Source organism: Pseudorasbora parva, chromosome 12 (assembly GCF_024679245.1).
Source record: "Pseudorasbora parva isolate DD20220531a chromosome 12, ASM2467924v1, whole genome shotgun sequence".
In the NCBI taxonomy this organism is placed as follows: domain Eukaryota; kingdom Metazoa; phylum Chordata; class Actinopteri; order Cypriniformes; family Gobionidae; genus Pseudorasbora; species Pseudorasbora parva.
In genome coordinates, this window is record NC_090183.1 from 31,210,714 (window position 1) to 31,223,274 (window position 12,561).

Below are 12,561 nucleotides of genomic sequence, written 5' to 3' on the forward strand. Positions count from 1 at the left end.
AACAACAAAGTCGACAGCAATATTGATAAATATGATTTATTAAAGATACTGCAATGTGATAAACATGGAGATAACGTTAGCCACAATTAGCTATACCCTGTGGTCACTCACCAAGACACCTGGCCAATTCTCAACCAATTCTCCTCACACCACAACTCTATCTCTCTCCTCTGTCCATTTACCTTTCCCCTTAACTCTCCCTGACCCCTCTCTTGCCTAGGCGGCTCGTAATCATACGGCAATAGCCCATTGTAAGAGTTGACATTTATCCTAACTTCAACCTCTTCAGTGTCTGATACCATTACGAAAAGACGATGTTTACCGGCCGTTGCGTCACTTCCGATCAGAGCGTTTTTCACAACGGAAGTAATTTTAGTCACAATTTCTTTAAAAAAAAAACTGTTTTAATGCACATTTATGATTAATTTCTTCACGCAAGTCAAGTTCCTATACTATTTATCTACACATTCATTCACAGTGATTTTCAACTTGAAAGATGGGCTTTAATTAAAAATAGTTAATTCTTGCATTCATAATATTGGAATCTGAATGAAGCTTATGCGGTATGTTTATTGCTTAGAAGTTTGATCCAGTTTAGCTCTATGTCAGTGGCACGAGTCAGTGGGCAGGGCTGCAGAATCAGGCATTGTTTATCTTATATTAAGGCGGTGTTTGACCACACGCTGATGTCAAGGTGTGGCATATTTTGAAATCTGTCGTTTGCTGGGCTTGGTGTCTATAAAAGTTTTCTTTGACTAACAAGGAAGCTTTCAGCTCTGAAACTTACAGGATATTCTTATATAACCCTGACATTTTATATATCAAAAGCTCAACGGGAAGTTGATTTCTCAGTTTATGAACACTTTAAAAGTTTTTAATGATTATTAATGTATATCCATATTTAAAACTTTATAAAGTTAAATTTTAAGCTTTATACTTACGAAAAAAGCGTTATTGACACAACGTATCACTAGAAAGTAATGTAAATGTTCTGAACTGCAAGATGCATTACACTTTTATGCAAAGGTTGAATATGGAAGGCGATTTTCTGGTGATTTCCTTTATAAAGTTTTAAATATAGATATTTTTCTTACAAAACCAAAGCAATTCGCTTCAGAAGGCCATTATTAACCCCCTGTGTGGAGTATGTTTATGATGGATGGATGTGTTTTTTGAGCTTCAAACTCAATGGACCCTGTCATTGCCACCGATTATCTTCGACAGAAAGAAGAAATTCATGGAGTAATTTTCATTTTAGAATGAACTACTCCTTTAACAAAGCAAGTCACACAGGTTTTGATTGACTTGAGAGTGAGTAAAAAAATTACAGAATTTTAATTTCCCTTTTACGGGGTTCCCACACCAGAAAGTGAAACGGTGAGATGGAAAGGGAGAAGATACGAGAGGGGGAGTCAGAAAGCACCAAAACCCTAAATGCTAAAATGAGATTTCACTGACAAACAGCGTGGCTGAATAGAAAGCTTGATTTGATTAAGTCCTGTAATCCTGTGGCGGGTGGAACAAACTCAGTGAACCCTCACAATAGCCAGCACTCTGCCTGCCCCTGCCAGTCTCTATAGCTTGAGCTATACAAAGATGAGAAAAACAAAAACCTTGTGCCTGTGTGCATAAGAAAGAACACAACAACAGTATGCTTACACACAAGCTTTGCAGCACTCAAATGTTACACCTAAAACGTAACACCGAAAAATGTTCTGCCACCCCTAATCTCATGATGCTGATATTGCGGCTTTGTATGATTGGCTGTAAAGAGCACATTCTTTTCTGGCAGTGGGTTAAAAATAAATAGAAAGAAAGATATAGATAGGTGTGCTAGAACAGGAACCAAAATGCTCAGCTGTTGGAAAAGGCCTGCAGTAATCTGCCTGTCACTGCCCTACCAGTCACCTACGACCCCCATGACCCTGTCAATGTGCAGTAAACAGTGTTGACACTGTGATATAATAAGAATGCTAACCCAACTGATACAGCAGTGTCTGAAACATTAAACTGAAACATTACCTATCTACACACAGACAGTAGGTCATGATAATTTTGCTAACTAGTCAAGCATGTTAATACACTGCTTATCTCACAACATCAGGAGTTTTTTTTATTGAACTGGACATACAACATATTTAATAGTCAGGTCCAGATATGTGACTGAATTTATCAGAAGCGAAACAAAATAACTGAGTATCTGCAACATTAATAATATACAATAACTGAATGCGTTAGTCACGGTGTGTACACACAATGTATAACAATGTAGAATTTCACAAGAGACGTCCCTGTATTTTCTACAGTATACCACTGTATTGCTAAAGTAATATGGAACAGATTTATGAAAGTGATTTTATTGATTTTATTGATTAAATTGATTTATCAAAGTACGTACTAAAGTGCAATTACAATAGATGAGCAAAACTACACACCTCATCGCTAAATGGGCATAACATCCTCTTCACTTCTCATTTCAATTAGATTTTTTTCAAATCTAGGATCTGATTATTCACAACAGATCATATATATTTTTATCCCAATTCAGAAAATAAAAGAAGAAATTCTCAAGTACTCACAAACTGCCTCTTCTGGGAAGACTCAGCTCCTTCTGAAATGAAGAAAGAGAAGAACACAAGTTTAAATGTAAATCAAATGAATGCTTCTGTCTCGCAAAGCAAATAGCAGAGCTTGTGAACTTGGAAACCTAAATTGGATGCAGACACTAAATCATCCACCAGGTGGCAGAATTCAACAACCACAATTCAACTTTGGTCACAACAACGAAATAACTGGAGTGAACTCTTAAGAACAGGCTTTTCTTTCATTATTAGTGTTAGATTCAATATATGATTCAAGTGATTGAGTGAAATAGTTGCTTGCATCCAGCAAGAGTTTTTTTTCTTTCTCCCATTTTGAAGGTAAAAAAACACCACTAGATGGCAAAAGTGAATCAATATTAAACAAAGCCAGATTTAACTTAGAGCAGTGCCTACTGATAACTGGACTGAGAAAAGACAACGGATATCAGGTCCAGAGGACCCATGGGACAGAGGACAGACACAGAATAAGGCCATTCCATCTGTCGTTGTTCATAGTGAATATCCTCTCATGTAAATATCCACACACACCACACACACACTATATAACAGTGATGTTATGTGTACAAACCTGATTAGAAATATTTTTGATTAAATTTAGATTTCAATTTATTTGTATAGCGCTTTTCACGATAAGCATGAAAATCAACAGACCCCCTAGAATCCCCTGGACCCCATTTTCAAAACCTTATTTAAACTGTAGACTGTGAAGAGTTAAATCTTTCTATCAAAACAAAATCTGAACAGTGTATTAGCACTCTTGACAGATAGAAAGCCAACAAAAACAATGGCTTTTAGATAAGTGATTACATTTAATTATTGGATGTGTTTACAAAACCCGACATCCATTAAAATTGTGGGTGTATGGGCAGAGGCCACGTGCGTACTGATCCTCACTGAATCAACTCATCCAGTTACACAAAACAAGCATTTGTTAGCGAGAACTTTCTGTTGACAGCATGTTTTCTTTCATCTGGCTTAATATATCTTTCAAAAACAACAGTCTTTAAATCGGAATCATACTGTAACTAGGTCACTAAAGATTTTTTTCGTAATCAAGCATTTCAGACGATTATTTTTTTACGATTAAAAATATATTTTTTGGGTGGCAATAAAAACAGACCTAAGCAAAGACCTAAGCCTTTAAAATTTCTTAAAATACATATACAAAAACAATGAGGCAATGATATTTGTTTAAAAAACAAGTGATTGATAGTTTCATAGAACAATACTGTTAAAATACATAATATACAAAATCATTGTGTCCATTATGTATTCTAACAAATGCATATGAGGGCGCCAAGGGTCTGGTGTTGTTACACTTTACAGCAGATCAAATCCTTATTTAATTCTGGCCAATCAACATTTAAAGGGGTGATGAATTGGGAAATCAACTTTCCCTTGAGCTTTTAATATATAAAAGGTCATGATAATATAAGAATATCCTTGTTACTCAAAGAAAAGCTTTTATATACACCAGGCCCAGAAAATGATCTTGTGCTTCATTCTTACGTCATAGCGCTACGAAACACACCTCTACAGCACGTCTAATCCAGTAGCTCAGCCCACCGACTCGTGCTAGCTGGTCAACAACAATTTCATGTCGAGGAAGATTAAGATGTTGCGCTATTCCTGTTTGTGGAAGAACAGAGTCGCTGCATAAGTTTCCTTCTGATCCTAATATTATAATATTATTATATATAATATTTTAATATGTTCCAGCTCACGTGGGGAAGACATGTTCACTTCAGTTCACTGCGGAATAGTTTGTAAACAAATCTCCGGTCGATGCTGGATTTGGATCTGACAGGACTGGTGCAACACACTTATGAGTAAAATGTGTTTTTATATGTGATAGTATTGCATGGTTATAGATTGTTTTGCTTATGTGTACGTGTCTAACAGAAACATGCCTTTAGTACGCTGGACTCAGACACGTATGGGCCAGGCCTCACAAAGCCCGGCAGACCAATGAATATCATAATATTCTTGATCTGTGCTGTTGTCTCTCTCGACTTGACATTTGAAGGGCGTGTATATCGACCGATCGTGTGGGCTATATGTAATATATCGCAGGTGGATGAGAAATAAATCATTGTGTTTGTTTGATAAAGATGTTTACCAGCCGTGATCGAGAAAATCCTTCTGGTTGCCGCTTTCACAACAATCTCTCCTCTCCCTCATGTGAACTGACAGGAGAGCTGAAGCTCAGTAAATATGCAAATCTTATCCAATCCTAGCCGTAGGTGTTTACTTCCAAGACTCCAGTGCAGCATGCCCAACAAAACCCAGTGTTCAGGAGAGAGCCTCAAAACCAGTGTAGAAAATAGCCTATTACTTATTAGTTATGATGTTTTTGAACTTAAAAAACACACGAACATCATTAGTTGACCTCAGACAACAGTATAACATTTTTTTAAAAGCCAGTTCATGACACCTTTAATTCAAATGTTCACATAAAGCTGCAGTCTGTAACTTTTTGTGCTCTAGCGGTTAATAAACAGAACTGCATGCGTCTTGCGGAAGAACATTGCAGCCGGAGCTACTTCTCTCTGTTTGTGTCTATGGCAGATTACGCAGGGACTGTGCTACTCAGCATCAGTTACCAGACCGGTCTGAAATAGTCCCAATAAAAACACTTATTATAAGAGTACCATAATGATTTAAGGTAAGACAAAAACACAGTTTGGAAAATGGATTCATGTTGTACAGTCTCATTATATAATTTTTATAAATCTTGAAAACAAAACAAAAAAGTTATAGACAGCAGCTTTAATCTTTAATATTTATCTACATTTTAAGTACACTTTAAGAAAAAAACTAAAAACTATGTCCCAGCAGAAAATTGCCAGTACCTTTTCGGTTAAAGCTGCACTATGTAATTTTTCCGTCCGCCAGAGGTCACCTATTCAAAACAAAGGCGTAGTTTAATGATGCCAACTTGAGCTCAGAATCTTGAGACATGTGGTCTTCACCTCACAACCGGTGGAAAATAGGACTCGGGCAGATTCCCATGTTCATGGATGCAATTATTAACGTTACTGTAGTATAAAGCAGTATAGAAAACAGTATATAGACTAGTATAGAGAAATTGTTCCGCAAACACATTATGACAACTGGACACAGTTGCAGGTGCCATTTCCGCTTTTCCAGTCTTAAGTATGAGATAGCAGCTCCGTTTATAATATTAGATACATTTAAGTGTGTTTAAAATTATGCTATGACGTTACTATATGCATTTGCTCTGCGGCTGCTGTGACACTTGTTGCACACTGCCAAGATTAAAGCGCTTCTGCTAAATAAAACCAAGGGTAACGCAGATATGACACAATTAACAGGCGACTCCCTCAGATGTCCCGGGCTCCTTGGTTAAAATATCAATTAGCTCACAACAAATAGTTGGAAATATTTGTGGTATTGTGAGAACTTAACTGAACAAAATATATAACATTGGCCTGGTGGTTTTTTGATATTTTACTGTAAAAATACTACATAGTGTACCTTTAAGTGTACAGCGATTTTCTTTAACCCTACAACACGACACAATGCAATGAATATTTAAAAATGTTTATAACACCAGTGAAAAAAATATCACATTAATTTGAATACATTTCAAATTAATCTACTGGGCTGTATTTTACTGACTTTTCTTAGTGTATTGTTTCTATTGTACTATTGTGGTTATGAGTGTGTAATATATTTATTATTCAAATAAAACAAAATTTACTATAATATGTATATTATGCATAATTATCTATTATCTTTTTCCAAATATGAAACCTCAAAATCAAATATTTTACAGTAGTATTAAGTATTTTCAAGATCAAAATTATTTTTCGTTTTTGAATCACTTATTAAGTTTATATATTGCAATAAACAACATTATCTCAAATGTGACAGTTATGATTTCACTTGCAGCTGTCAATGGACTGTGAAAGACATGTTTGTTCAGAGAATGAGACAATCTATGTTCAATCTCTGGCTGAGATCATAACTCATTTCAAGTGCACTAAAAAACATCAGCCTACTGAAACCAGCTCTTATTACTGCAGGGATATTTGACCGAAGTGAAGAAAGAACATATTAGACAGGACAAATTCAATATCGTACTGACCAGGAGAGAAACGGTAGGTAAAATTATGAGAGGATTGAGAGCGTGAGAGAGAGTAAGCGAGCTGTAACTGTATTCAGAGCGTGTCTATGAGACATCTGTCTCCCCGCATCGGTGGAGGACTGAGCCAGGGAACCTTCCCGTCCTCCTGACCCATCTGCAGCATATTAACACAGCAACTTCTCAAAGTGCAACCTTAGCAAAACACGGGCCTACTTTTTTTAATTAGCAACTCCACCGATACCAACCTGATATGCCTAGAGGCTTCATATATGGCAGCTTTTTCTGCTTTTCATGTCAACTTGAAATCACTTTCCCTCTGTGCTGTCAGAAAAAGTGCATCTCTCCCTCTCTCTTGACCTCTGTAGCCTCCTCTCTCCCTCTCTCCCATAACAAGCCTGAAGTGCTCATCAGTGCATTCCCACTGCTCTGACTGAACTCAGGTATGGATGCATCAGCCTTCAAGCACTGTAGATGGACTAAACCTTGTTAGCTTGTGTGTAAGATGAAGTGAGTATCTACACTCGTTGCCAAATCTGATTAGTTGTGGAGCAAACCAGTGCTGCCTGATATCTGGAAGGTATGTATGTGTGATAGTGTTCGGGAGAACTGTGACAGGAGCGAGAGCGTGCCACAGAAATGTTCATGCCTATTATCTAGAGGTCTGCAGTGAACGCAGAAAAAAATAAGGCAAAGCCAGACTAAGGCTGTGTTTTAAAACTTTGTAAACTGTCTACCCAGGATAGGAAGTACATTTTGGTATGTACTTTTGGGACATCAGTGTACAGCCTAGTTTTTGTTTGTCTTTGTTTGACTTTGCTTATAATCATTGAAATTGTCCTTAGATGTCTTCCGGATGCCTCAATCCTATTTCTGTATTTCTACCAGAGCCACCATTCTCTCCCCATCTCTAATAGAATAATTTATGTTATATGATTTTAAGGGCTGTCGATTTAACGTGTTCATTTAGTTAATTAGTTATGGAAAAATAACACAAATAAAACGATTTAACACCCCAGATCTGCGTACGGAAATTTTATACAGTTGAATGGTGACATAATATAATGTAATAATGTAGCCTTTAGAATGAAGTTAGACTAAAAGCAGCCTCAAATTTCATGATATTTGCCACTGTACGATTGTTTTGTTTCATATTTATATCATATGATATAATATATATATATATATATATATATACATATATATAAAATAGACTTTATTCCTAAAGGAATCAGCCATATGAAAAAATCGAATTAATAAATTAACATCTCAATGACATTTACCGCCACCTACTGGCAGTTTTAGTGTCTTATTTAGAATATTGCTTTGTTCAAGAAAAAAATATTTCATATTTTTGGGATAGTTTGCCCAACAGTATGATTTTCTTTCTTTTGCAGAAAATAAAACAAGATCTTTTGAAGAATTCTGCATGGTAACCAAACCGTTTTGGACTGTAAATATATCTAAACATATTCAGATGCAGCTCAAAAAAGTAATGGCCGATGTAGCCCTAAAATTTGTGCGTAATGCTATGCTGAAATGTTATAAAATATTTTATTTCTAAAGTTACTTTTTGTAATATCTTTAGAACTGTAATTCTAAAAACAAAAACAACACATTTGGGCGAATATTTCTATTTTCTTTTTTTATTTCTTTTTTAATAAAATCTGAAGCAAATGAACTCTGTTCTGGCAGACTGATTCCATTAAGGCATATGGAGGGTGGGGTCTGAGGGAGCAGTTGCTTTGCTACACAAAGCCACAAACATACACACAACAGCATCCTGGCCAAGGCTCCGTCATTGCCATGGGCTAAAAGGCTAGGCAATGAAATTAGCCAGAGTGACAGTTTGGAGCAGGCCCACTGCTCTCCCACAAAAGCAATCTACCCAATGGAGCCCATTAATATTTCTTAAGTCCGTCCAGCATGACAGGAAACCGTAGTGCAGGGAAATGTAATCAGTGAGATGGGCCGAAAGCAGCACCACGCTGCTTAAATGGACTCCTGGAGACAGTTAAAGCCATCAGGAGCCACAGCGAGATAAGCAACTCTGTGTTTACACTGTTATAAGAGCTTACCAGAGGTGGTAGATTTCAGGTTTTAGGGGTTAAACGGTGTGTTGCATCACGATTCTGTGCAATTTTATTGTGAACTTGGGTAGAGTGGAACCTGATGGGATCCAGCTATCCTGAGCAACAATTTAGTGTTTGACTGACAGCTCTAAATCTCTCCCTGATTAGTGCTGGCTTGTGGTGGTGTGCCCTCCAGGATAGATTTCAAGCTTGCAGAGCTAATTGCAAAAGCCTCAGAGCTCTTGAGGCCAAGCAGCCATACATTAAGGCAAAACACACACTGAATATTCGTTTAGCATCGTTATGATTTGTTACAGGGAGTCAGGCTCCACTCACATTAACCTAACCCAGCAAGACCATAGTACTCAATAATAATGCAATGGCAGTGATAGGGCACTGAAACAAACCAGAGTTGCTGTGACTGCAGGTCAAAATGCAAACTGGTCCTCGTGACTCCAAAGATCAGCCAAGAACAACATCACCCTTCCGTTACATCTCAGTGGATACATACATGCATACACACATACATACATCTTCATGCTACATGTTTTGATTTAATAAATTTGTAAATATGACATGCTTTGTAAATGTATACGTCAGAGGAAAAAAAAATCATAAACCAGTTCTTCTTTATAAATATGCACTTATGTGTCTCTAATGAAAATGCAGTAAAAACAGAACTATTGTGAAATATTATAATTTAAAATAAATGTTTTCTATTTTAATATATTTTAAAATTTAATGTATTCTTGTGGCAATAATGCTGAATTTTTAGCAGTTGTTACGTCAGTTTCAGTGATCCTTCAGAAATTATTCTAATGCTGATTTGTTGCTTAATATTTTTTTTTTGTATATTTTAATATAATCTCAATATTTTAAAATAAGCAAAATTATCTGCCAGTGCGGTAAGCAAAATAATCTTAAAGCTACACTGTGTGATATTTTCCCCCATCTAGCGGTGAAAAGATATAAAGCCCTGCATTTATGCCCGAGCCCGACGGGCCCCGACTTTTTTACGCCCCTAGGGCCGGGCTTCGGGCCAACTTTCACATCATACCTAAAACGCAGGCCGGGCTTCAGGCCTTTTTTTTTAGGCTTCTCCTTCGTTTTATATTTATTTTATTAATTAAAAGGAACAATGAGATGTGCTGCACTGGTGGAAACAACACGAAACTATAATAGCTTACGCACAGTGTTCAGAGCATAGGTTCAGAGTCATGCGCTACGCTGCATTTCTTCAGCGCAGCTGCTAGTTATGGCCTTTTTAAAACTGGTTCCTTCATTTGTTTTCTCTGACCAGGTATTTATCTGATTGCGCAATGACCAGGAGTAGTCCCGAGATTCTTTTGAGACGTAGCCTATTTAATTCCGATCACTAAACAAACCAATTCAGAAGGATGAAAACATTTCAGACGAAACCGGACAAATGTAAATGTAGCCTATCTGGTTGTTTAAACCACATGTATAAATTTTACTCCTGGCAAACGGTTAAAAAAAATAAAAGTTTGAGAGTGTGTTATGGGCTATATGTTGTAGTCAGATAGATATGATGGTGCTACTGCAACACGCATCGCCGCAAATGAGTAAAATCTCTCAACTTGAGGCCCGTACAAGGCTCAAAAAAGATATATGACCATCCAGTGAATAATAGTTTCTGTTCCTCTCAATTCTGCTTTCGTTTTAACTCCTACGGTGGCCGATGTAGTCCAAGATTAACATGGCAATCCCCCTCTTCACATTCAACACGGTGCCATCGAGTGTTAAACCGCGAAAGGCGAAGCTTGAATTTACAGGTATGTCCCTCTTTGGCTAATGTACTTTCAAGATGGAAGGGCAACATGGCGACCGGCATTCGAACCCCTCACCCGTATGCATTTTCAATGGTATATTATGAACTTACGAGAATACTTTATTACTTGAAAAAAGTAAAAATACATTAATGAGCACATATATTTTTGAAGGAACTAAGTGTTTTTGACTAAGAATAAACTAAAAGTTACGCAGTGTAGCTTTAAAACAACATTATTTTACTTACCAGATTACCTAAAATTGCTTATTTTAAGCAAAAACTCTCTTAATTTTTACTTGTCTAGTAATTGTTTCTTAATGTAACAATTTTTAGATATATTTAGACTAGAAACATGACAAAAATACTAAATAAGAAAAGTTTTTTTTATAGTATACTCAACTCCAAAGAACCTTGTCCTCTATAATGAAAAGAAATAACCCTTTTTACATTTAAAAATGAGTCTATATAGAACCTTTTAGGGGTTCCAAATAAGTAGCGCCAATAGAACCTTTTCTTCTAAGAGTGTACTTGACTTCATATAAAACAGATATATAATAGAGTGATGTTTGCCTTGGCGTGCCCCGCAAAAACACACTGACACTTAAAGCATAAAGAATTGATGACAGCTGTCAAAGTGCTGCCCTGTTACAAAGCCAAGTACAGTGTCCAAAGGCTTCCAGGATGGAAACGGACAGGCCTGGTCAAAAAGTCAGAACTTGCTGGTTCCTTTGAGATCTCACCAGGGACGCTGGACAGCGTCTGACAGTGACAGGCTGTGTGTGGGACAGCAAGATTGCCAGGACAGGCACACAGCATGTCAATCATGCCAGCTCTTTCTGTCTTTGAGTGAATGGCTGGCATATTTCCTCAACAGATGATTATGGATGCAGGAGAATAATCCTGACGGGTAATAATGGCACACGGATTTAAGCTCAATTAGCATAATACATGGTCTCTTAAAGATGGTTTGCAGCTTTGTAAGTATTTAGAAAACATGGCATTTGTGCTGTACATGAAACTGGTGCGTTTTCAAGCAATCAGAAGATATCTCATGTTTAATGCACTATTGTTGAGAGCAGGACTATTCACTGTGGGTGGGACAAGCAATGAGCAGAAACTGAAACCATATAAATACCAAAATGCCTGTTGCTGCTTGCTTGTTAAAATGCTCAAATAAACAAGAAAGAGACAGCTTTTATTACATGTAGCTTTATCGAGTCACACCTGGTTAGGACACGGTGTGAGCGAAAGATACAAGCACGCTGCCTCCCCTGGACACGTTGACGCAGTCTTGGCCGATTTCATTACAAAGGACTAATGAACTAATTACAGTGGACCCAGGGGAAGAATTTCTCGCTGCCCGAGTTAATGTGGAAAGGACAGTGTTACGGAGCTCCAAAAAGCTCTGCAAGTATAACCAAGATGGGCATTTCATCTTAAATATAGTCGGGAACTTAAATGTTGAATGAAAAATGTTGCCAGTCATTGAAAGTAGGTGTGTACTCTGTCAAAATACAAGACTTTTGCAAGCAAAACGTATATTGCACATTTTTTCTTCAATGTGACCCCTTGCCTCTTACTATCCCGCCAACATACATGCGCATTAGTAAACCTACATTTGTGTCCCTTTGTGAACTCTTAGACACCAACAAGTCCACCATTGCTTCCTGTCGCTGTGTTTAAACAATAAAAGGTCAAGAAGGGTGTAGTATAGTGATTGCATGAAGCAGGTCTGAGGCTGTTTAATCATTTTATGGGGCAAATGGGGCGTAGCACTAAGCCTGTCGAGACTAATTGCTTGCAATGAACAAGCAAACGAAACTGATGGGGGTAAGAAAGAGAAAGAAAGGGAAAGGCAAATCAGAGAGTAATATGTACTAGGAGGATATTAATTAACTGGGTCATTGTAACATAGATAGAACAATATACATAAGGAGAGTGTGACGCTTGAGGCAGAGAAGACATCATTATAATGAGTGATTGAAAACT

General features: G+C 37.2%; 1 protein-coding gene across 8 annotated transcripts in view; it reads right to left on the reverse strand.

Annotated features, from left to right (window-relative positions):
* The window catches only part of mast2 (microtubule associated serine/threonine kinase 2), a 162,896-nt gene that overhangs the window by 56,258 nt on the left and 94,077 nt on the right, over positions 1–12,561 (reverse strand). For all 8 annotated transcript variants that reach the window (XM_067459858.1, XM_067459848.1, XM_067459849.1 and 5 more), the window contains one exon: positions 2,580–2,611. In XM_067459858.1, coding sequence (XP_067315959.1) covers positions 2,580–2,611 — 32 coding nt within the window. The remainder of the gene's footprint in view (positions 1–2,579; positions 2,612–12,561) is intronic.